We start from the raw sequence: 27,553 nt of genomic DNA, 5'->3' as shown, positions 1-27,553 counted from the left end.
CGTGGTGGCTACACAAAATACTGATTTCGATCTCTTGTTATTGTTTGTTTGCTTTGAAAGTTTAATCATTTATTTGTACCACTACCACTCAACTGTGTATTAAATTTCATTCAATTATGACGATTCCTTCATGGTGTTGCAATTTTCACAAACAGGAGTTTATATAAAGCAACGCTTTTAAACTTTCTACAATGTCTTGTAAGCTAAGACAAGAAGCATGTGAGGTCGTTTAATCTTTTACCACTTACTGTGACAAGAATTCTTAACAGTTTGCTGAAGTTAAGATCTTCATTTAAAATTCCATTTTTAATATACTAGCGATGCTGAACCATGAATAAATTATTTTTGTTCAAGCGCATTATTCACATCTAGTTTAAAATGTTGAAATAAAATTAGTTAATATTTTCTAGCATTTATAATACTAATAGTGTTTTCAAATTAATTCCAAATAGTTTCCTACTTACCACTTCAACTTCTTAAGTTATATGATTTTGTATTTTTTAACCTCACACAATTCATTATGTTACACATAAGTTAAAACTACTACTATCTGTAATATTTTTACAGCTATGTTTGTTAAAATCAAAATGTTGATTTCGTCTAATTAAAATTATCTACATTAGGTTGCTAAACATTGACAAGCTCGCAGAGGGTGCTTTGTGATGACTGCCATTAATATATATGTTTTTACTATGCTGATCAGCTCATAGATGAATAAGCATTTAAATGAATCTACAGTTAACTGTTAAAGTTAATAAATAATCAGAGATTAAAGAATCAGTCTATAAATTATTTTGTAAATCAATAAATGAGTAAATGGTAGATTTTGAGTTATATTTATCATATCCATCTTATTTTCTCTCATTTATTGATTTAATAACTCATTCATTCTCTCTTTCAAAGATTAATTAATAAATTAATCATTCATTTGTCATTGCCTTCTGATTAATTTGTTCAATTGATCCGCAGAATCATAAAGTTGTTGATTTGATGAGTCTCTTAATTATAGGTGTACTGATTTTCATTGGAAAAAGTTTGGCTAATCAGTCGGATCTTCCTTTGTATCATTCACCAGAATGGTTTTTTATATTTTATTTTATATCCGTCATGGAAAAGCCTACCCAATTTTCGGGTTTATTACTTCTAATGTTCAATTCCGTAATATTGTAATTTTGAACCAAATCCAGAAGACAAGGGAACTTCTGAATCAAGTATAGAGGGAAATTTGCATCAACCAGCGTATCAACCAGCCATCGCCGGCATTCGAACCCGGTTCCCCTCATCGCTCTACCCCCTGAGCCGTCGCGGCTCCCCCCATGTTGATTATGTCATTTTTCTAGAGGAGTAATTTATTATTTTCATAAAAATTATAATACTGCTTTTATTATATTGAAGTGCTCTCACGGGCCGCACATGAAAAGTTAGCTGTCCTCAAATTGTATCCCCCCAATCCCCCCTATCATTGTCTATTATTTCTGGATGGTCGGCTTTGCTGTCTTTCACTATTGAGTGAATTAGCTGTTCTTTACTGCTCATGAGCTATGAAATTTATTTATTTCCTTAAAAAAATATTTCACATGTTTGCATGCTTTAAATATCAGTATATAGAAAGCTTAATTCATAATCACATGAATCCTGAACGAAAATTAGATTTTCTAATTAAGTTTTTACCTTCAAATCACCTTATGTTAAATTCTTATAAAAGTGTTTAACTTTCAAACCTCATTGATACAGATGATGAACTATATAGTTTAAAATTAATAATTATAATAAAAATCAAAAGATGATCGTAAGATATTACGTTCGATTTCATTAATTTTAGTTATTCTAATGAGTGTATGTTTTAATGGATTCAGTCAAAATATTTCTAATGTTCAGAAAAAATGTTCTGGTAATATAAATTCCATTTAATTCTAATGTTTAATTAAAATTGCAGCAGCACTACATAAATCCATCTAGATAGGGGAGACAAGCTAGCAATTCATAAAATGTTGGTCAGTCAAAATAAAGTAATTGCTTCTTCACTTCGCTAATTCTTCGAAAAGAAATTTTCCCTTTTAAATTTAGCAACTCAATCTCGCTCTCCCTTGTTGCATTTGCTTCTTGGTTACAAAGGGAAAACTTTGTATATGCTTCCGATTTCCTTAAAAATTAAAATCATGCAGTCATCAAAAACACAATGAGGAAAAGCTTATATAATTATATGATTTCTTTATTGCATTTGTTTCTTGGTTGCAAAGGAAAAATTTAGAATATGTTTCCAATTCCTTTAAAAGTTAACACTATGCAGTCATCGAAAACACTTCAGAAAAACCCACTTAAATTTTTTATTTCCGCATTACTTTTGTTTCTTGGTTACAAAGGGAAGATTTAGTATACGCTTCCAATTTTTAGAAAAATGAACACTATGCAGTCATCAGACACAATGAAGAAAATTTCATATAATTATATGATTTCCTTATTGCATTTTTTCTTGGTTACAAAGGGAAAATTTAGAATAGGTTTCCAATTCCTTTAAAAGTTAACACTATGCAGTCATCAAAAACACTTCAGAAAAACTCACTTAAATTTTTTATTTCCGTATTACTTTTGTTTCTTGGTTACAAAGGGAAGATTTAGTATACGCTTCCAATGTTTAGAAAAATTAACACTATGCACTCATCAAAAACATACCAGAAAAACTCAAGTAATTACATGATTTCCTTATCGCATTTGTTTCTTGGTCACAAAGGGAAAATTTCGTATATGCTTCGAATTTCCTTTGGAACTAACACTATGTAGTCATCAAAAACACATCAAGAAAAGCTATTTATCCCCTAAGCCATCGCGGCTCAAAGGGAAGTTAACAGTATGCGATCAAAAGCACATCAGGAAAAACTGATGTAATTATTTGATTTTCTCGCAATTGTTTCTTGATTACAAACGGAAAATTTAGCATATTCGATTTTTTTTCAAGTCTTAAAAATTAACAATATGCAATCATCAAAAACACATCTGGAAAAACGCATTTAATTATGTTATTTCCTTGCTCTTGTTTCTTGGTTACAAAAGAAAAAATGGAATATACTTCGATCTCATTCAAATCTTAAAAGTTAACACTATGCAGTCATCAAAAAACACATCTGGAAAACCTCATTTAACTATTTGATTTCTTTCCATTTCTTTTTTGACAACAAAAAGCAAAATTAGGCACAAAAGTCAGTTGTCTTAAACAGTAATAATATGCATAGATATACTTCTATTTCTGTCAAATCTTAACACTATTCAGTCATGGAACGAAAAGTATGTCTATAAACAGAAACGATAATATACATAAATATTTTATTAAAATATGAATAAGATCGTCATCTGTGTACGTTTGTGTATAAATAGTTCATAATTGATATTTAAATAAGTGTATTTTCATACGAAATGTTTGAACATAAAGTTATTTATTTAATAAAAATGCGTATTTTTGTCAGTAAGCAATCTATATTTTTTATAAGTGAGTTCTACAGCCATTCTTTTTGATAAATAAATTTTTATTTTTTATACAAAAAACATTTCAATATACTTCATCGATTTCATCTAAGTAAACAGACGTGCAAGAATATCAGTTCTAGTTTCTTCAATTTGTAAGCTCTTTGAAAGTAATGATAGATATCTTTATTGATGAGCATTTTTGAGCCTTCTTAATCTTTGTCTTCGTCTTGTGGCTTCGGTAATCTTTGAAGCACACCCTTTTTTCCATCAAGCAAAACATAATCACCTGAAAGGTTAAAAAAAAAGGAATACGCTATACATTTGTTACTTTCTAAAAGAAAATACTAAATTCGAATTCAACTGCTGCATCTGGTTTGGAAAAAAAATACAAGGGTGGGAATTTTAATAGTAGCAACACTGGTACATGGTAACTGTAACTGCAGCAACACTGGTACATGGTATACACACCATGTAACCTAAATGAATAATGTTACTTATATCACACGTTAATTGCATGCCTTCCTTACCTCAGATCACACGAACTTTAACATCCAACATCAAGCGCACTGGCGCAGCAAACAGAGCCTTGAGCTTCCCGGAGCTCTTATGTATAGTGACACGATGTTTTCGAAACAAGAACAATTAAATTGGATAAAAATTGAATGTGCGAAGGACTGTACAACCACGTCAATGCCATCAAGATCTCAAAAAGGCGAAAGATTAACCTGATTGATGTGGAAAAAATAGGACATTAATTCTAGAGGTTTGCGAAGAATCTGTATTGCCTCACAGAACAGTAAAAAGGAAGTTCATAAAATTCTTCAACGAGGTATAGTTCGTTCAACAGGAGTTGGCACTTGGCTCCGCCCTCACCACGTGGTATCCGACGATACTATTTCGCTGTTTTTGGTAGAAATATGTGAATAATTCTGAACAAGGTGGCTATTTGGTGATCGTAAGACAAAAATATTTATTTCGCAATCTTTATGTGCATTTTTTTAACATTAAAATTTTCCTAAGTTTGATAATTCTCTCTTATGAGTGAATAGTTTGTCCTTTTCGAGACATTTTGCTGGAAAAAACAGCAGTTTTTAAATTTGAAACTGTTTGCGTTTGGGGCGCATTAAGGGTTGTCTCATTTTCAAGAGCGGAGATGTTTCTCCTCCTTCTCTTGCGCTGAAATGACTTTTGCGTCCGAGGAGGTGGAGCCAAATGCCAACTCCTGGTGAACCAACTGCATGCCAAAATGTGGCAGATATGCCATAGCCAGGTTGTCCAGAGTCATTGACGAAGAAATGTATCGTTGTTGGTGCCGTACAATCATGTACGCAACATCGCACGCAAGTTTATTTGACTTTGGATCGATTTTTGACATAAGAAATTGCTACGTAGCATTCGCTTTCGAGATGTTCCGGTGAACCTCCAGATCGCCTTACTCGTAGTATAACAGGAAAAGTGTCTATACAGTTAATCTACGATTTATGCATTGCTGACAATGCCCAATTCTGGTAATGCATTGAACGATAGTAAAACTTGGTAACATTGTCTTCGATTATAGCAGAATTTGCAGATAATCATTACCTTTATTTGTACCGTTTTCATCCATCATTACCTTTTTCATCTCATATTGCCTAATTCTTACAATTTTAATTTATGGTCGTTTAATTTATTGAATCGTGGTGGCTCAGGGGATGGAGCATTCGCCTACCAATAAGTTGACCCGACTTGAATTCCGAATATGGCTGTTCGATACGAATTCCGCTCCCGGCTCGTACCGCACTGACGTAAAATATCCTCAGTGGTAGATGAATCATAGGTTAGAACCCCTTTGCTGTCAGACTAACCGTGGGGATTTTTCTGTCCATAGAACACAAATCTTTAAAAAAAAAGAAATTTCTTCCTATACTTGAACCGGGAATCCCCTCGTCTTTTAGATCAGATTCAAAATTTCAAGGATACGGAGTTCAACATTGGTAGCCGTAAAGTTAAAATTGGGTCGACTGTTCAATAGCAGTGATAAAATTAAATAAGAAATTATAGTTTCTGCCTGATTCAGCAGGGGTCGCAGACCCAAACTTGATTTTATTCAGACTGTGCTTCAAATTAACATAATTAATTCTGATTCAGTTTTCGCCACTATTAAAATTCCAAACATTATTGAAGGTGATAACAAATGCTACGTGACACTGATTAAAAGTACTTTTTTTTTAATTTCAATTTAATTTTAGGAATTGAATTCAACAGTTTTTACGTCTAAATTTTAAGTAATTTGCAAATACAACATTATCAGATAATTACAAATACGCAAAATTGCATCGATTTCTCTAAATTTGTCTAGTACTTTCAAATTTTTTCTAGACCACAACCTCGTTCAAATTGTACATTCGAGCTACCACAGAACAGGTTCTTCTGAAGGTATTCCATATCAATATCAACATTGCTGTCTTCGATACATAATTTTAATGTTTGAAGGACTTGACGGAATATAATGATATAACATCTTGAAGGAATATAATGATATACTTTTCAGTCCGTCATTATATATAGTGAAAAAAAATTATTTAAACCTAAAATAACAACTGCTTAATAAAAAAGTGCAGTCCATTAGAGAAGTTATTATAATTTTTAAATTAAACTCTCAGTATTTAAACATACTTCAAAAGAATTCCACTACTTTTATTGCATACCTGTTTTAAATTGCTTTGTGGCTCCTCGAAGTCCAACAACGCAAGGAAGTCCATATTCTCTACTCACAACCGCACCTTTATAAAAATGCAACAAATATTATTTTTTGAATTCTTATTTTAAACAATGAACAAGATTATTTTTTTAAGTCTATATATTGTACATTTCTTTCAGTAAAATTTATTTTATTCGTTTAATCTTACAAGAAACAATATGCTTAGGTGAAAAAACTAAATTTTATATTTTCTGCAAGTCCAATTTTCAGTTTTAAATCTGTAGCATTAAACTTGTAGCATTAAAGATGAAATGCTTAAAATTTACTTTCCATACTTTTTTAATTATTTTGTGATAATTTAGATCAGAATAAAGAAAAATATTATAAGCATTTTAATAATTTATGGCTATGAAATACAACAAGAAATACCGGTCTTTTTTTTCTGCGTTAAAAGTAAAATCTTCCTAACCCGGCTCACTTTCAAACAATAATTTATCAAATTTGCACATATTTGCTGTTGTTTAGGACTAGGAGAAACAATTACTCATCATTGAAATTTCGTTAATTCGTACAATAAATTATTCATAAATTTTCGGATATGAATGGAAAAAAATTTCAAACTACTTTTTTTCTGGATTTTATATTTTAGTACAAATATAATTCCGACAATCTAACAGATTTTCTTAGCAACTATTAGACTATTTTTCGTAATTAAAAAATACCAAAACATAATTTCTTCTTGTAATTAGAGCGTCAGAAAAAAAAATATATAAAAGAATCACTGATGTCCTATCTGTGTGATGAATACAAACTACGAATGAAATAGTCTTCTTAAATCCAGTGGGAGTTTTTCTCACTGCGGTAAATAAGTATTTCGAACAATCTATATATTATCTATTTCTTTCAGTAAAAGTTATTTTATTAGTTTCTTTTTAAAAACTATAATGTATGTTTAACAGAAAAACTAAGTTTTAAATGTTATATATTTTTGAAATACAATTTTAAGTATTCAATTTTCAACATTAAACTAATGTGCTTAAATTACGTAACGTAAAATATTAGAAAATGGAAATTCATAAATTGCAAACATGAAAAGCAATATAATAATGGCTTTAATGTTGTATTACCATGTGAAATGAGTCCTCCAAGCTCAGTGACAACACCAGATATTATTGGGAAATATNTTATCTGTGTGATGAATACAAACTACGAATGAAATAGTCTTCTTAAATCCAGTGGGAGTTTTTCTCACTGCGGTAAATAAGTATTTCGAACAATCTATATATTATCTATTTCTTTCAGTAAAAGTTATTTTATTAGTTTCTTTTTAAAAACTATAATATATGTTTAACAGAAAAACTTAGTTTTAAATGTTATATATTTTTGAAATACAATTTTAAGAATTCAATTTTCAACATTAAACTAATATGCTTAAATTACGTAACGCAAAATATTATAAAACGGAATTTTATAAATTGCGAACATGAAAAGTAACATAATAAAGGCTTTAATGTTGTATTACCATGTGAAATGAGTCCTCCAAGCTCAGTGACAACACCAGATATTATTGGGAAATAAGGACTCCATCCAATATCTGTACTGTAAGCGATCAAAATTTCACCTGGCTGAAAATATAATTAACACCACTTAGTTTAATTCGTTTTTTTACATACATAGGTGATTCACACAAGGGTGTGGCGAAGTTTTTTCTTTTAATCTTTATTCTAATAATTCAAAAATCTAGCTCCTTGAGAGATCAGTAAAATTAAGCACAAGATTTTTTTTTAAAGCGGAAATATTTTCGACTCTCTCATCAGCACTCTTGAATGTTCGCTCTTTTAATGAAAAACGAAATAATTTGTTATCTGTCTATAGGCTGTTGTTTTCCAAAATATATTTTTGATTGAATTAATACTCTCACCACTGACGTTAACATGCACGCCACTCACATTAGCACAGAGTGGCATTAACGTAAATAACTCGCACTTATTTATAAATTTATAGTTATATTTTTGATGTTCAATAGTCTTTTAATGTGTCATTGGAAATAAAATTTAAAAAAAATTTAAATCTTTGTTGCGTATTTTGGAAGAAATCATTTGGTTGTAAAATTAATGACAAACAGTGCAGAAAAAATTGTCACAAGGAGAAAAATCATAAATTGCGTTAAATAAGCCATTTTAGAAATGAAAAATTTATATATTAGTCTCAAAAGTCATATCAAAGGTAATTTTACACGTTTCAAAACAAATCTAATGTTCATAAAAACGGCAAAACTTTATTTAAATTGCTATGTAGTTGTTACTTTTACGCCTATACGTGTACCTGTAATTGCGCAGCTTGATCCAGAGATACGGCAACCCTAGCATATCCTTTAACAACACCCTGGCTAACAGGAATGCCTGGAAATATGAATTAAAAATCTTAAATTAAGCGTATAAAAGAGTTGCTATACAAATAATCAACATCATTTTAACGCAATATTTTTTTTCTTTAACTCCAGAAAATCAGAACAAAAACATAGCAATAGTAATTGAAATAAAATTACACTAATAACTATAATATTCATGAAAATTTACTAAAATCAGATATTATTTAACTCTCTTAGTACTAACTAGCAATGAAATTTACTCTATCATGATTTTCTCTACCACCCTTACTTGAATTTTGCTTCTTTTCTACTACCTTATTTGAATAATTCCACACCCTTACTACCTTATTTAAATACTCCCACATTCTTACTACCTTATTTGCACAGTAACTCATTAATACTATCGAATTCGAATGCATTCTACCTCACTTGAATACTGTTTTAAAATACTGCTCTGGAAAACTATTCCAGCTAACATAAAAACTGTTCCAGAATACTATTCAAGCTAACATGAAAACTGTTCTAGAATACCATTCTTTCTAACTTAGAAACTGTTCTAGAATACTATTCTACCTATCCTGAAAACTGTTCTAGAATGCCATTCTCCCTAACTGGAAAACTGTTCTAGAATACTATTCCCCTTAATTTGAATCTCCTTTCACCTTAATTTAATATTTTTTTAATTTACTTATACTTATTTAATTTACCTATACAAATTTACTCTTTAGTAAAGCGGTGATATAGAGTAGTTATATTTTCTTGAGACCGCGTTTTTTATTTTAAATGTATTTTAGGGTACATCGCTTAAAGGAAAAGCAATATTAAAAACATAATTTAAATCACTTGTATGAAAAAAGCATAACCAGTAAAATCTTCAAATAAGTTATGTTAATTTTCTTATAAAAATTCATACAACATTCCTTTGTGGATTTCGTCACAAAAATTAATGTCAATGTTCAATCATTACAATTTTGGATCGAATACTACAGTGGATCAGAACCGATTGAAACAACAATAACGATTAATTGTACTGCTCGCTAACTACTACGCTTTGTATGTTCTCGCAAACTTCATTAATATACACTTACTTTATTACTTTATTTACAAAAGTTGGGCACCTGGGTGGCGTAGAGGCCCCTGTACCATACATCGAGAAATTTACAAAAAATTTATAGTAAAGACATTTTGAATTTAGCAGTCTATGTGGTAGCTAATATAGTAACAAGCACTTTGAGTAAATATAACAATTGAAAAAATATCTGATTCATCGAATCTAAGTTGACATATATAGATATTAACATATATTGACACATATTGACATATATAAATATAGTCATAATTTGACATATACGAATATTAACATATATTGACACATATTTCACTATTTAAATTTCAATATGTAAACTGTCACATATATATATATATAAAGTCTAATATTTAGAGTTTTATGTTGATATGAATAGTATAAGTCCTGAATTGAAATAAAAACATCACTGAACTAGTGAGGTCTCCCCTAAGAAAAAGACGAAGCACTTCTTCATTTTTTAGAAGGTCTTGGAGCTCTTTCTCAAGTGATACAAGTTTGTGTGCTAATTTAGCTGGTGTGAATCGATAACATACAAAGCATTAGCCAACTGCTAAGCTTTTATCAAACTATTTTAAAGATTGGTAGACATTTAATTAGAAATGAGCAAAATTTTTGTTATCCTATAGCGCAGAGTTTTCATGAACATTAAAAATGTTGAGAAGCGATTACTTCCAATGATTTAATACATTTTTGACCACCTCTCTGCTATTTTTCAAATAAGATGTATCTGTGTCCAATCAGATCTCTGAAATATGAGGTTAGTATCGTAAAAAAAGGAATTCATATTAGTACTTTAATCTAAATTATTTATCTCCATTAAATTTTTTAAGGTCAGTGAGAACCCTGTAAATGTTTTATAAATTTTCTTTTACCTTGCATTGTTAAATCAGCAATATAATCTGTTGTATCTGAAGATTCTTCTATTTCATTTACCTAAAAATTTACAAAATCAATGAGGAAATTGTAATCGGAAAAAAATTTGTGCAAGATGAAGAATTATGCTTTTATTATTATGCTTTTTATAATTATGCTTTCGTAAAGATGAAGAATTATGCTTTTTACAAGTCACTATTTCAAACAATTGTAAATAAATTATAAATGTAAATATGTAATTAAATTAAATAAACATGTTGTATAATGTAACTTAACTTCATATATATGTAAATTTCATTCATGCTATATTTAACGATATATATCGCAGAATTATTTTTAAAAAAAGGGTTACAGTTTCGTAGTCTTACTGCCATTCTAAATTATTCGACATATTTCGATAAATGAAGAAAACATTCATTCCTACAATAACTCTCAAAAATGTTCTACACAGATGACCTTAAAATATTGCTCTATCGATTAATTAATTAGGATATTTTAGAATGGATGTAAGCTGTTGCTTTGTTTATAAAATATTCCATGCAGTTTTATTAAAAATCGATTAAAAATCTTATTATTAAATAACCATTTAAAGATATTCATTTTAATTCATGAATAGAGCCCTATTTCATTGAATAAATACGTATATAGCAATCCCTGTTATTCATTCAATCTCCAATCTACATTAGGGAGAGTAACGTAATATTTGCTCCAAAATTAAAGTCGAATCAGTTGCTATTTCGACAACACAGCAAGAAATCATCAAAAATCGTGGAACTTTAAGATAAGAATAAATGCAATTATCACCAAAAATTTTAAACTTTAGTGCAATGTATGCGAAATTCGAACTGCTTTGCAACAAAAGTTTGACATTAGAAAATAATTTTATATTCTTACCTTTATAATGAATGTTATTGGCAAGTTTTTAAGTTTACTTTATTTTAATTGAAAATATATAATAATTGATATTAAATTCTTACATGAAAAGCAAAAATAGAACACTTACTGGTTTGGGAAAACCACGTATGATTTCAGGAAATTTATATTCATCTAGCACTGGAAAGATTTTTCTGCGTTGATTTGCTCTGAAAAAGTTTACAAATAACTTGAAATATAATATAATAGTAACAGGCAAAATGCTCGTTTGTACTGTAAACAAGAATATCACTGTGCAAGGCAATAGAATTTTTGTTTTATTAGCAATATGCAACACGAGGAAATTTTTCGAAAAGAATAAGTTAAGCCATGGTGGTTCAAGCGCTAGAATGCTCGCCTTATAAGGAGGAGACCCAGTTTGAATCCCAACAACGGCTGCTCGATACAAATTGGGCTGCCGTCTTGCACCTACCACAGTGCTAACGCAAAATATCCTCAATGTCATAAAGATCATAGGTTGGAATAATCTTGTCAACTTGCTAACTATGACCTATTATCGTGTTATCCTCTCCATGTAACGCAGTTACAAGTTAGTTCCATTAAAAAATCCTCCAAAGAAAGCTAGTTTGTTCCAAAAGCTCTCTTGTCTTCTTGGTTGGGTTCAAAATTATTAGACTATAGCGTTGAACATTGTAGAACTCAAATCCAGAAATGGGTCAGCTGTTCAACACCGGCAATAATTTAAAATAAAATTACAAAAGCTAAACCTTTTGCAAACAATGCAGGCTTAACGCCATTTTCATTGACGTGCAAATGGTTAGAATATACATTTATAAACTTTAAACGGAACTGTCCCAAAACCTAGAATCACTCCGACTCTTTTACTGCCATTTTCTCAATTAACTGAGATTTTTCCTTTTTGAGTTCCAACAGTGACTGTTGTTCCCGCAGTAATATTTTTGAATCGTATATTTTTGAATCAACTTATTTTTTTTTTCAGTTGTTGATTTGTAGAGGTTATTTAAAAAGTTTCTTTTTAAACGTTAAACTTCAAGATTTAATACCCAAAAACGATACTGTTGCTACCATTAAGAACATAATTTCTCATCGGTCGTACAAGTTGGCAGCTATGCATAATGATAAATTCAGTCTAAATCATAATTCAATCCCAACCACGTTGGCAGATGCAAATGCTTTTGCAAAGTCAAGACTTATCACCCCTTTAAAAATCAAAGCCCACGATCAAATAACTAATCTTGACATCGATAGGAAGACAGCCACTACTCTCATCAAACTAAGAACAAAACATCATAAAAACATGAAAATTTCTACAGATAAGACTAGAAAATATAAAAACTGTGTCAACTGTCTTAATGTGGAACTGACACCATATCATGTTTTTAACTGTCCTGCAGTCACTGCAGGCCTTCACCTCTTAAACTATCCCACAGAAGAGGATTTGTATTCTTTTAATGCCATAGAAATAGCAAAAACTATTCAAGCACACCATGAAATATGATTCAATAGAGGATACGACACCAACCAGCCAGTCTAAATCATTTTTTTAAATGAAAATCATAAATATTGATTATTTTATAAGTTTAGTTTCCCTAATCGAATGAAGGATTGCGGAATTTACCTGGATATTATTTTTGGATATCTCGTATTCAACAAATCTCTAATTTCATCCAATGTCATAAAATATATAAGGTCTTTATCCGGAATGCGTCCTTCTGCCACCATCAACTTCGCCAAATGTCTAAAACCTTTTCTGTAGTGGTCGACACTTTTAATCAACATAGACTGCAACGGGAAAAAATCAACTTTATCACACTATTAAAAAAAAAGTTCACGAAAAGAAACATCATAACATAGAAATGGAACCTACCTTACTAGTTTCTCTCGATCTTACACCCCTACGACAATTTGGAATAGCGAATCTTAAAAGCCACCTGAAATATTCCAAGTAATTTTAACAAGTTTTTGGATAAAGATATTTAAATTAATTACAAACTTAAATATTTGCGAAAGTAATTAATTAAAAATTATTCAAAACAAATTAATAAAAATAACATTTTTTAAAAGAGGCGTGACCATTCTGTATCTTATAAGAACATTATTAGAAATTACAACTTATAACCATTTTGCGAAAGATTTTTCTTCTAACCCTTCTCTGTGCAATGTAGCCAACGTGGCAACACTAATTCAATAAATGCTACAAACCACTAGAAATGTAAAATTACTATTGTTAATTTCTTTTAGACGTTTAGTATTCTTTAAACAACAAATAGCTAAAATTTATCATTTCATTTAGACAGATGCCAACTGCTCCGGACACGCCGAAATAATTTAAAAAGCGGTAAATAATTACATACTAAATTTGCAAATTTTTGACTAATTTTGTTTATTTTTTAAAAGGGTTAGCATGACGTAAGTATAATAAACTGGCTATATGTAAGCCTTCGAATTATTTAAAAATAGTGGTGAATAAAAGCCTAATAAATTGAATTCATGAAACCAAGAATTACAATTAATAAACTACCAGTCTAAAATATTTATTCGCTGTCCGGAGTAAGTTGGCATCTCTGAAAGTCGCACTTCCCAATGTCCTGTCTGACTAAAATTTTTAATCGAAATTTGCTCTTCCAAAAAGGGATTTTAAAAAACATGTCCTATCTGTATCTTACGCCGCAGTATTATTTAACCATTTTGTGAAAATTGTTCTTTTATAAAACATGTCCCATCTATGTCCGCCTTCTTTGCGGATATAATCGTGTGGGCTGATGAAAAGATTATATTTTTTATTTTTCGGATTTTTTTAAAAAATTTATCCTTTCTTTCCCGGATTTTTTCATGATTATTATTATCCCCCCCCCCCAGTTTTTAGTTATTTTAATTTTTATTATTCTTTTTCCCCCTCTCTTCATATGTCTGTAATCCTTATTTTATCTTCATTTTGAACTTACATACATATACAAAAGACTCCAGCCAAAATTGAATCACAGCGAAAGCGAATCATTCAAAAATAGTACTTCTTATAAAATAAAATTTAAACATGAGTTGTTTTGATTCATTTTTGATATCATTCTATTAAATGAGAGAAATATATAGGCAACAATACTTCAATTGTCTGTATATCAATTAAGATGCTTGAATAAGTTTAAGTACAAAATTGTGCCTTTTGTACATTAAACGCTTATAACTTCTGAACTAATAATCTGATTATCTTGAAATTAATCTCATTTAATTCAGTGTAAAAAATCAAATCGGAAATTATACCTTACATGTTCAGAAAGTTCCAGGATAGCAATGTAAAGTACAGTGCGCAAAATAAAACAAAGAAGATCACCCTAAATAACTTTTGATTTTGATAACTAAATTTGATTTCTCAGGAACAATTTCTGGGGTACACAAATCTGAATCCGTCAAGGAAAATGTGTTTTTATTCAGAAAAAGTACGTTTTTTTGCTACATATCGTAACTTGAATTATCGTCTGCACTAATTAGTAAGCACAATTGAGAGAACTATCTCGAACCATAGAGATTCACTCTTAGAACGCGAAGATGCGATCATTAAATCAAAAGTTATTCAGAGTGACCCGTTTTTTTGTTCTGTGCACTGTACTATACATTGCTATTCAGGAACTTTCTGAACATGTAAGATATAATTTCCGATGTAATTTTTTACACTGAATTAAATGAGATTAATTTCTAAATAATCAGATTATTAGTATAGAAGTTATATGCGTTTTGTGTACGAAAGGGACAATTTTGTACTTAAACTTATTAAAGCATCTTAATTGATATACAGACAATTGGTGTATTCTTGCCTAGAAATTTTTCTCATTTAACACGTTCACTCCGAGGTGACCAACCGGTGAGTTACGCTTGATTGTTTCATCTTGGCAGCACACCGGAGTAAAAACTGGTAACAATAAATTTCATTTTTTAGTTTTTTTCCTGGAATAATAAAAATCCATAACTACCAATTGTTTTTAACGGATGCAATTTTTATCTTGAATTGCCTCTTCGCCGTGATAAATTTCCTTACAGTGAATTGTTATTGTTGAGAATAGATTAACGCCTCCCGAATATTATATAATAATGAAATAGTTCTTCTACCAGCATTTTCTCTTTTCCCGGCGTGAACGTGTTAATAGAATGATATTAAACACGATTCAAAACATCTCATGTTTAAATTTTATTTTATAAGAAGTACTATTTTTGAGTTGCACTTATTATGAAAAAATCCTTATAACTTCTAATCTATTTGCCCGGTGGTCGCATTATTCGTCCCGATCTATTCACCATAAAAATACATTGTGAAGTATCGCTTTTATGTTCAAATATTTTATGTAAATTATTGAGGGTATGTTTTATGTTTATATTGAGGGTAAAGTACATACTTAAGTACGTGACAAAAGTCGTATTTTTTTTCATGAAAATTCTTGCAACTTTGAACTATTTGTTCGACTGACTTGTATATAGTAACATATATTACCTGTTTAGGACATTTAAGGGCGTCCGTAGTTCAGAAAATAATTTTGAATAGTCTTCATCTGAGTTTTCAGAGTCTTCTTTTGCGCAGCCGGCTAAAGTCTGTAAATGAAATCAAAAACATCGGAATCATTTAAAAGAATACAGAGCAGCCAACTTGTAAGGTTGTTGGGGATTATTTTTACAAAGTGGTAGTAAAATAATAATTAAAATAGAAAGAATTATCCAGAAAATTTAACTGCACATTGTCAATAATTAAAAACCTTACCGTATTATAAAAAAGAACTCTTATAAATGTGTGGATTATTCATTTGGTATCGTGAATTATTCGTAATGTTGAGCAACACATTTTAATAAACCCTGAAATCTACACATTAAAATATACCGGATGCTACTACAGAGGCACTCCATTGCCTCGGTTGGTTAAGACATTCCTCGCAACGCTGCTTCGTGAGCTAAGGGAAATGAGTTTGAACCTGGTGAACTAAAAATAACTTAAATTTCATAAACACGTGAAAATGTTTTTTCACAAAGCTGAGCAAGTTGAAATCTCTGCATGAAGAAACGAAAATAAGGTCTTAGATTTTATTTAGTTAATCTTATCTCTTTTTTTTTTAAATTGGCACCAGTTTTGAAGTTTTACCTGATGTCTACGAACCATGTTTTCCGATGTCTACGAACCATGTTTTCTGAGGTCTACGAACCATGTTTTCTGATGTCTACGAACCATGTTTTTATTGATTTCTGCACAGTAAAAAAGCAAATAATTTAGCCAATTTTTTATAATGACTAAAATTTTGAACCTCTTTTATGTCCTACCATCAATTTGTTTTGAGGGAATCATACAGCTAATGTAATTGATTTATGATTAAATAGTGTTAAATCTGGTATTTATGCTTAAACAGAGTTCCCTCGAGCCTTGAAAGTTTTAGACAGCCATAAAGAAATTCCATAAGCAAAACGTCAATTTTTAAATATCTGTGTGTTATTGTTACCAGGTCCATGAGTCCACTCACCCTCAGGAAATCAAAAAAAAAAGACCAGGTCGAGCAGAAAATCCTCCTTTTCAAAATCCACACAGCTAAGGAGGTGGGTCGGACTGGCTGTACTGGAGAAACATTTGTTGCAGGTGGGATAGACCTTTCGCTGCTGTTCATACCTCATGCACTTTATGTGTCCAGTAATGAATCTAGTGAACGCGGTCTGATCTCCTCTATTACCTCTGAAGTTCAAAGCACGACCCAGCTTATCGCCAGAGTACCAGATATGTACTGGGGGAGTATTCCAGACTAGCTGGACCCCTTTCTTTCTAATGGAGTAAATTTCCGAGAATATGAGTGCCAAACTTCAATATCTGTGTAAACACCCTAAAATCTGTGTAATCACCCTAAGTATTTTTTTCCAAAAAAGTATACCTGCGTGAAAATTCTACCGTACTGAACTACTTAGCCTACTAGATCCTACTATTAGCCTACTAGAAGAATAAGTTCCACTCTAGCATTCACATAAATTTGCCACCACTACTAGAAAATGTTCCAAAAAAGCAACAACTTATTCTACTTGCAATTTGTTCTCAGATTTGACTGCAAAGCACTATATAAAGTATTTTACCAATACTGTTGAAAGCACTAGAGTTAGTTGGCAGCCCTAGTTATATTAGTAAAGAAGAAAAGAGTCTAGTTTTGGTATAAAAATTTGAATTACCTATTTATATATATTAAGTGCAATAACTAATTTTAGAGCAAAAAAATTATGATTACAAATTAAATTAAAGCAATTAAATGTATAATACAAGTGGTCATTGCCTGTATCTGAAGCAAGAAAAAGATAACAAATATTTTAGAAGACAAATTTACAAATATTTATTAAAAAAACAGATAATTTTACATACTTGTAGGAGTTTAATAAAAATCCGTTGATCTTGACCCCATGGTGTCGAATTAACATCAAACTGAAAAAAATTAAAAATTGAATATTATAGATCGACACAAAGTTATTTAGATTGTCCTCTCGATTACTGCGACATCCATCTCGAACTTGTTTTAAAAATTGATAAGAAAAGGAAATGATTCACCTAGAACTTCTTGCTATTCTGCCGCGCAATTGAAAACTCTACGTTAGCGACAAAAAATTAAAAGTTGAGATTTTTATATATTTGGTATCTTTGTATGGTAAGCTACATATATATGGCAAAAAAAATTTCGAAAATTAATTTTGTTCGATAAGTTATTTGAAGTTCTATTTTAGCACTTTTGCAGCATAGCATTAGCAATGGAAGAAGAAAAGTTTTCAAGCCACTTTTCTCGGAATCAATCACGAAGCACTTATGCTGTATATTAAATTGCACAGCAGTATTGCTCTCGAGACTATGATTAAAGACCAGTGCACTCATAGAAACACTGATGACTCCTTCAATGATGAAGGTGTAGGTGCTGGAGCTGGTATTTTTTGTGATCATTTTTCGTTACAAAGAGCTGTAGGAAGTAATACCACTAGCTTCGATGAAGAGGTAGAGATTGCCAGAGGACAAATATTTAATAAAATTGTTATTCTTTCAGATTCTAAAGCTGCTCTACAGACTATTTTCAGTAATAAAGTGCATAACTCGAAACGTATCTATACCTATTGGTCACTTCTAAATTCTTTGTCGGGGACAATTGTTTTACAGTGGGATCTCTCTCACTGTGTAGTGGAAGGAAAAGAGAAGGCTGACTTCCTAGCGAATAAAAGTAGAACTAACATTCTCCAAAGGTCAAAAGCTGTGTTGACCTTAAATTCAGTAAAAAGAATGAACACATTGCCAATTACAGAAAAAAAACTATTTTTAGAGAGAAATATTGTCATTCAAATTTTAGAAACTGCTAGAAAAATTTAATTCCTAGAAAAATTTAAGACGATACGTACGGCAATGGTTAGGAACACCTACCAGTGGCAATCGAGTTAGTTTGAAGAATTTAATCCCACCTTCATCAACAGTAATTCATCAGATTCTGTTATCAGTTTTTTCCCTCGTTTAAATATTATTAAATAAACTTGCTCCACATTGTAGCAATTTGTTTTTAATTGTAGTAAAATTGATATTTTCTAAAGAAAAAAAAAATCACGTTTTTGAGCACCGCCTATATTTACAAAAGACCGGACCATGCCCGTTCGTAGCGCTTTTAGAGGCAGGGAAATTTTCTTTCGAGGAGCTTTCTCAATAGTTTAGGTCAGATCGTCCCCAATCCCCGGGCCACGGACCGGTACCAGTTCGTGGATCAAATAGTACCGGGCCGTCCTAGGAGCATTAAATTATTTCCATTTTACCTACTGTGGTGTACTTCTTTCGGGGCTGTGTGATTTTCTATGAACGAGAGATTAACTGGGAACTGAGATAAAATTAAATTTAAGCGAAACCTAAAACTGAGATCCGTCATCTAATATCCACACCCATACAGAGCATGTAACTGTATTTTGATTTGAAGGCAAGTTTAAAAACAGTAAAATTATCAAATGTTTACCGGCCCAGGGAGATGAAAAGGTTGTGGAGCACTGGTTTCGATGATCGGACATAATAAGTTCGTAACAATATAAAGGTGAAGTAGTCAGAGCAAGAACAGCCTAATTGTGAAATGAGGAGCAAAAGGTTTAATACCTAGGACGTTATGCCTAAACTCTCATAACTAATACAAGCTTAGAAGTTTTTATTTTGTAAGTAGAATTGAATAGCTTCGAAACTTTAAGAACAATAATAAATCAACTTTAAGAACAATACGAACGAGACTTAAAGCTAGAACTGAACATTTAAACTTTCAGTTAGTAGCCAGTGGCCAGTAGTAATAACTAATAACTTGGTAGCCACTTTTTCTTCAAACCTAATAAGTCGGTAACCGATATCGATAGGTCCTTTCGTTTTAAAGTCACATTTTACAAACTTCTTTTCTTGGACTAAGTTATACTTTTTTTAAAAAAATTCCTATTAGAATTAATCTAAGTTAATGAACATTAATTCAACAATAAAAATATTATAAATGTGTAACAAAATTTAAAATACTGACTTTAGAGAAGTCTATTTAAAAATACTTGGGTAGGCAAAATGCATTTAATACGCGCATTAGGGAGACTTTATTCGACATCTTAATCAAAATTCTGTTATCCAGAGTCTCTGCCTACACTGCTTTAAGAACAAAACAAGCGACACTTTAAGAACAATAAAAAATTTACTTTAAGAACAATACAAACGGGACTTTAAGAACAGTGGCGTCTCTTAAAAAGCGTCTGTTGCTTGTGTATTTAACAGTAGTGTAAATATTACATCAAATCGTAATAATGAATATAAACTTACTTCTTTAAGACATCGATGACCGTGTCTTTCAATGAATTCGCAATACATTTTGCTTGACGTTGTATTCGATGTGTTCAGCCATTTTTCTGCCTCCTAAAAGCAATCAGTTAATTCGTGAGAAAAACATTTAAATACAAAAATCTTGCTAGCAAGTATGGCCAATTTTATTTATTCGAAGTTGGTTCTGGGACTAAATTTTATCCAATCAAAATTACTATCAATTGATCTACAAGTTTAATTTTTTACGAAACTAATTGCTACATCGCTCTGAAGAATTTTTAACAAAAAATGTTAGAGATGATTTATTTGAGTTATATTGATTGATATTGCATAGGAAGCAAAAAAATCTACTACAATTAAAATATTTTTTTAATTTTTTAGATATAAATAATGATGATTCATATTAATATATTTAATTGAATTTTTTATGTTTGATTTGACAGTTTTTTAAAGCCTAATCCGAGCATTTTTCACGATGCCCAGTGAAAAGAATTTTAATAAAATAATTTTTTTTAGTAATTATTTAAAATATTTTATAAAAATTGACGATTTATACAATTTTTGGTCAAGAGGAATATTTATATTCAGTAAATACACTTATTGCCATTAAAAATTAACACCCCTTGAAAGAGTTGTCAGACTAAAACGAAATTTCCATACGTAAGTACAGCGTTGATGTAAGCAAGTGATTAAAAAATTAAAGAAAAATAATCATTTACTGTAAGAAGGAGTACAAATGAATGAAAGTTTTAGTACCCTCTTGGGCCACCTCTAGGCAAGACGCGATACAGTCGGGCACAGAAACATATAAGTCCAATTACGATCCCCTAAGCCATCTTGTTCCATAGTTGCTGTAAAAACACCAGTAAATCGACTCCACTCGGAGGTTGTCCAACTTCCTATCCTAAGTGGTCCCAGATATGCTTGCTCAATGACAAGTCTAGGCTAGGGATCGATCAGGCTAGGAAGGCAATTCTTTAATACCCTTGTTGCATATCGCCGATCATTGCCTTATATTAATTGATGTTCGATTTCGTCGGTATAAGACCATGAACTCTACTCAAAGACAAAGGAACTTTTATAGATCAAGTATTTCAACTCACCCATCCTCGTTGGGGACTAGTTTTTACGCAATGATTAGTCCATGGTTAGTTCAAAGGCCGGCCGAAAATGAATCGGTTTGAGTCGGTGCAAGTTGGCAGCCGTAAACAATTGGCAAGCCCTCGCCGTTGCTCAAATCTGGGTCGCTTCATTACGTGAAGAGCAATGTTCAAAATATTGTTGAAAATTAGCAAATAGGGAATAAATTAGTTTAAGAATAGCGTTTTTTCTGAAGCTTAAACTTGCTTCTGTTATTTAGACAGCATGCCTTAAAATTGGTTTTTATCTCTTTCTTTTTTTTAAATTATTAATTTTCATTTATTTTTAAATAATATTATAAGTACTCACTTCTAAACTCATTGCTTTGAATTTTTCAGGGCTCAGATCTTTCACTATTTGATTAGCTACTTTCTGAAAAATAAATAAATTATATTACCTACAGGCATTGTTACAACAATCCCTCATGAGGAGATTGGGTGTCTTTAGAACTACTTTTATTTTAAAAACTAAAAAAAAAAATATGAAGTTAACATACAGCTTCGTAAATGTAGTTGCAATATGTAAATGTTGTTGAAAATTCATTCCTTACGTGATCGTATGGAATGTGTTAAGTGCTATTTATGTATTAAGTGTAATTATCTTTGCCTAAATAATATCGTTATCATTTAGATAACGATATTATTAAACCACAATTAAGCTTAACATTTTAGTGGAAAGTTTTTTTTCGTGAAATTTAATCGATGTTTTAGTTGGAAATGGCAAGAAATGTTTTGCTTTACCATATTATTTTTGAATAAATAAATTTGATTTTCAATTATTATAATGATTTCGACTACCACGAAATCATTTTAGCAAATATATAAGACCTGACATTTTATTGCATAAAATGCGGGCAACTTAACAACAACAAAAAATTCATTACAGCTGTTTTAGATTAAAAATATTTTTAAAAAAATATTGAGCAAGATTTCATAAAAGATGGAGCAAACTTCTCACTATAGTTACAACTCCAATTTTTAAAAAAAATTACGAAGAACGATTAAAGCACTGATTACACGTAATAATTTATGTTTATGATAATCTTGAATGGGTAATTTTTTTGGAAAACAGCGCTACCACTTTTTAAACTTTTATATGGATAACGGAAAATTTGAATACATATTTTACGTGACCCGCTTGCCATGTGTTAACAATGAAGATTTTAAATGCTCAAGAAATCAGGTAAAGCTTATCCTGATTCTCATTTCGCTGTAAATATTCTGTATAACTAGGTCAATTATCTACAAATTAAATAAATGTTTCATTGTAAACGAAGAGCATTGGTTTTAAGAAAGGAATTGTTACCGAGCAAAATTCTTAGGTTTATCATATTTTCACAATTAAATCGAAAAGAAAGTTTTTGGGAAGAAAAGTTGAATTTAACGAAGAAGCAATTTTCGATGTCAGAAATAATCCTAAATAATATTACAACTTTAAAAAAAGAGCTTCTGGTTTTGTATTAATTACGAAAATGTGCGATTGTCATAGTAATGAGTATTTTTTAACAGAAAGTTTTTCATTTTATTCAAGTCTACTTATGGAAAGTAAAAGTACTCACCTGTACTGATGCAGGTACATCCGCACTTTCTATTTGAGAGGACGAGGCTAAGATGCTCCCAAAATCACTGTATACATCAGTATCGAACCCTAACAAATTTTATTAATTAACTATTATAGTAAAGGTCGATTATGTTAGTAAAATTGTGAATTTTGTTTCTTTTACTTATTTCAATTTAGTGAGAAAATAGTCGTACAAATTTAATTCAGGGTTCATAAAAATGAGAAGCAGACGGAATAGTCTGCGGCTATAGAAAACTTTAAATTTCTCAAAATATCATTTTTCATATTCGCCAATGTAATAACCACTATATCCTTCATTTGCTTCACTTGAATGCATTAGTAGTGTCTATTAACACGTTGCCGTTAATGACGGCTATGGCCGTATAAATTATGGCAATATGTAGGCTAAAGACGGTAATAATCGTCTTCAGAATGCCTATTGTCTCAAACAAAAATCTTTTTTAAAAGATATATTAATTACTACTTTTTTAAACTAATTCCTGTACATAAAATCAAATGCGTTGGAAAGACAGTATCTAAAAAATAAGCTCAAAAATCCTTAAAAGTCATCGAATTCGGAAAAAAGGTCATGAAAATTTTCGTGACCGGTAGACACCGTGTTTCTTCTAATTTCAATTGATAAAAAGAAATGAACATCGTATTTACGAAGAGTGCTAATGCACTTATTTGATATTTATTCAGAAACACATCGGAAAAGATTGCATATTCTAAATTACTTATCAATTATTATTTTGTTTGGGATGAAGAAAAAAAATGCCGTGGTGAGCAAATGACGTTTACAGCCGGTATACAAAATGTGGTATTTTCCACTTTCAACCATACGATTGAGGCTTAATTTCACGTGACATTCATAAACAATTTTTGAAAAAAATGCGTTTCTGATTGCACTGCGGCACCATAAAAACAACGTGTTAAATAGTGTCCTCTCAAAACATCGTCTGTCACACTCATGGATACGATGACTTCCTTAACCCTTTCTCGCCGAATGTCACAAATACGTGCCAGTACAAAACCGTATCAACCAGGGTAAAAAGATAAAATCGGTAAACAAAGTAGTTCTTTAGCAGTTTATTTGTGGGCTGGGTTATAATTGTTTGATTTATTTAATTCACCATTACTTTAGTTCAAAATAAAATTATTCAGTAATACTTTGAACTAACATTGATTGTATATGTATAATTAAACTAACAATAGTTAAAGTCAAAGCAAAGTAAGCCTGTCAAATTAGCAACGCCTACATTTAAGCTACCGTTTTTTATATATTTACATCCTGATTCTGATTTTGTACGAATGCTTTTGTGAGTTACCCGTCCCCAAAGGGTTATTCTTCAAATGATTCGTTGGAATGTATTATAGCGTATGTGTACATCAAGGAGTGCTATCTCCCTATAACTTTTTCATACTACTGTAAGATTTTAAAACTGGAGGTACTTGAAATGAAATGGTGGATCAGGTGGTCAAAATTATAGAAATGAAGAGTACTTACGGCCTCTAGCTTGGAAAAGTATCGAAAAAACAATTACATTCCAGTGAGAGGAATTCTCTGAACAGTTCAAATGATGAGCACCGCTCTAAAATACAAAAGTAGTGTTTCTAAAAATTTTATAAAATATAAATATTTTAAAAACATTCATTACATGCATAAGCGGAAAAATAAAGTCATGTGCCATGTTCTCAGCTACACAAAAAGTATTGAAATTCTGCCAGGTATACGTAATAGTTCGGAACATGTATATGATATACGGAGCATGCACATGTTTGCTTAGGCGCTAGCCTAATCAAACAGAAATCTTTCTAGTAGATACAATTTAAGTAAATAATTTCCACTTTTAAAGAAAAAACCAATTTATTCTAGGAAACAAAATTATTGACAAGCAATAATAGAGGTTGGTGAGCGGCAGTTAGCAGGGGGCTCCCTAGTACTTAAAAAAAACGTCCACGATGTAAATGTGCGATCAAAATATTAAAATACCGAATTGTAATCTTGTCATTCTTTCACAAATTCATACACTTACAATTCAGTAAAAATCAATGTAATTACACTCTTTTTTTACATTGAACTTCCAAATGATGTGACTTAAAAAGGTATTCACTAAAGCTGTTCTGTAAGAAGAATAAATAGGGAAGATTTATATATGGTACATATATAAAGAGTCGCGAAGTGGTTATATATTTTTAAAAGAGTGGCTCGGTGGTTAAGGCACAGACCTATCATTGTGAAGAACTGGGATTCGATCTCCAGTGGCGGATTGAAGCGTACCGAGCTTCAAATCGATGGGTACCAGCTTGTGTGGGAAGTAAAGGGGACCAGTGCGCAGTGCTGATCACATTACCATAATCATGCCATTGGTCACGAAATTATGGATCCTTAACCCCCGCCCACATCGGGCTGTTGCCGGACTGTTACTTTATACATAAAAAATATTAAATGTATAAAGTTATTAGCACCAAGAAAAGTATTAATTATTTATTTACCTGTACCAAATCAGTAGCTGCTTTCATTAGAACATCAAACGCTTCTTCCGCAGTGTTGCATTTTAAGTAAGGAAACTCATAGTTGTCAAGAATCTCTCTGACATTTTCAGCATTCCAGTTATAAAAAAATAAACCCTGAAAGAATGAAATATTCTATCCATTTTTGTTCTAACTAAAATGATAAATTTCTATAAAAAAAACTAACAATAGCGATTTTGTAAATACTAACTCTTATATTCAGAGTTGTCGTAAGGGTGTGGTCCAAGAATAAAGCTTTGTCTTCTCAGGGTTCTAGAGTGTCCCGTAGTGGTTATATCGAAATTTTGGTCATTTTCTCGGGATTCTACATTCCTAGAACTCTATAATCCCCCGCGGTTGTAATTTCCGAAGTAGGGACATTTATCGAGGACTTAACATACTTAGAACTCTAGAGTGTCCTGTTGTGGTGATATCCGAATTTGGGTCGTTTGCTCGGGGTTTCACATTCCTAGATCTCTAGAATGACCCGTGGTGGCAATTTCTGAAGTTGGGTTATTTATCCAGGATTTAACATTCTTGGGACTCTAGAGCAGGGGTCCCCAACCCTATGCCCACGGGCACCATGGCGCCCGTCGATCGGTCTAGGTGAACTCGCTACTTGTGCCCAAAGATAAAATATTTCAGTTCTCCATTTTCCCCTTAAATGCTATGCAAATACATACTGAAGTACTCTGGCTCAGTAAAGGCAGAGTACTTGATAGATTTCTACATTTAATTGAAGGAATAAAAAATTATCTTGCAACTAAAAATTAAATATTTTTGGAACTGAGAGATCCTCTTTGGCTAGCAGATTTGTCTTTCGTAACGGGCATAATGGAAAAACTTAATAATTTAAACTTGGAGCTGCAAGGAAAGGACAAAAATATAGAAAAAATGATAGGGGCTATAAACTCGTTCAGAGCTAAGCTAGTTTTGTGGATATTGCATTTGAAAATGAAGTCTCTTGTGCATTTTCCAAACATGAAAAAAATGATGACAGTGAAATTGACTTATCAACATTTGTCATCAACCTCCAATTGCTTCAAGAACAATTTGAAAAGCGCTTTCAACAATTTAATATCATCGAGCCTTTGATCACCTTTTTTGTAAATCCTTTTACCAACCAAATAAACGTAACCGTAATACACATACGGTTACGTTTGTCTATTACGGTTGAATACATTTCAGAATTTCTTCAAATAAGAGAAGAAGTAGAGAATGAAATTGCGGATCTTCAAAATGACATCATCCTCAAAACTATTATATCAGATGAAAAAATTCTGGAATATAGTAGAAGGAATATATTCCATTCACAAAAAGAGCAGCACATTAAATAAAGTAGTTAGTTGATTCCACATACTTGTGCGAATCATTGTTTTTGACAATAAATATCATAAAATCAAAATATATATCCAGACTTACAGATGAACACCTTGATGATTGCTTGCGAGCAGGAATTTCATCATATTCTCCCAATTATGAAGCACTGGCCAGTGAAATGCAATGCCAAAGACCAAAGAAAGACTGTATTTCATAAATAATTTTTATACTTCGTATGTTTTGAAAGTAATTTAGTAATCGTTTATTTTACACAAGAATATTACTACTAATTATATTCAAATGTTAAATTAATTTTTTCAATTAGCTTTTTTTCATTATATGTAGTGTGCATTATTACCTATGTCTATTAACCATAAATTTATCTTGAAAAAAAAAATGGTGCCCGCCATTCGACCCATATATTGGTATTTGCTCTTAGGTACAAAAGGGTTGGGAACCCTTGCTCAAGAGTGTCCTGTTGTGGTGATATCCGAATTCGGGATATTTACTCTGAATTTCTCATTCCTAGCAATCTAGAATGCATGTGGTTTTAATTTCTGAAGTTGGGACATTTATCTAGGACTTAACATTCTTAGGACACTAGAGTGTCCCGTTGTGGTGATATCCGAATTCGGGATATTTACTCTGAATTTCTCATTCCTAGCAATCTAGATTGTTGTTGTTGTTTATTTACGTCACACTAGAGCTGCACAATGGGCTATTGGCGACGGTCTGGGAAACATCCCTGAGGATGATCCGAAGACATGCCATCACAATTTTGATCCTCTGCGGAGGGGATGGCACCCCCGCTTCGGTAGCCCGACGACCTGCGCGCGAAGTCGAGCACTTTAC

The 27,553-nt window shown here is 31.4% G+C and overlaps 2 protein-coding genes across 2 annotated transcripts in view; both read right to left on the bottom strand.

The window, feature by feature from the left end:
* LOC107437837 (rifampicin phosphotransferase) overlaps window positions 1-27,553 on the bottom strand; it is a gene marked incomplete in the record, with an annotated part of 597,639 nt that overhangs the window by 529,570 nt on the left and 40,516 nt on the right.
* Window positions 3,504-25,527, bottom strand: LOC107437224 (rifampicin phosphotransferase-like). The gene is made up of 15 exons (XM_043051821.2): window positions 25,364-25,527; window positions 24,375-24,459; window positions 22,866-22,954; window positions 21,617-21,679; window positions 20,168-20,260; window positions 17,735-17,794; window positions 15,848-15,945; window positions 13,235-13,298; window positions 12,986-13,149; window positions 11,477-11,555; window positions 10,473-10,533; window positions 8,468-8,544; window positions 7,665-7,767; window positions 6,150-6,224; window positions 3,504-3,748 (listed from the first exon to the last, which is right to left on the bottom strand). The coding sequence occupies exons 1-15, from the start codon at window positions 25,388-25,390 to the stop codon at window positions 3,672-3,674; spliced, it is 1,215 nt and encodes a 404-aa protein (XP_042907755.1). The 5' UTR covers window positions 25,391-25,527; the 3' UTR covers window positions 3,504-3,671.

Source organism: Parasteatoda tepidariorum, chromosome 5 (assembly GCF_043381705.1).
Source record: "Parasteatoda tepidariorum isolate YZ-2023 chromosome 5, CAS_Ptep_4.0, whole genome shotgun sequence".
NCBI lineage: Eukaryota > Metazoa > Arthropoda > Arachnida > Araneae > Theridiidae > Parasteatoda > Parasteatoda tepidariorum.
Note: the sequence above shows the minus strand (reverse complement) of the source record. Positions and strands in the feature narration are given on the sequence as shown.

Coding starts and splice junctions, on each gene's coding strand:
- LOC107437224 (XM_043051821.2), bottom strand. CDS start 25,390: ATGAAAGCAGCTACTGATTTGGTACAG. Junction 24,460..25,363: donor CAGCTACTGATTTGGTACAG/GTAAATAAATAA, acceptor TTTGTATTTTAG/AGCGGTGCTCATCATTTGAA. Junction 6,225..7,664: donor TGGAGGACTCATTTCACATG/GTAATACAACAT, acceptor ATTTTTATAAAG/GTGCGGTTGTGAGTAGAGAA.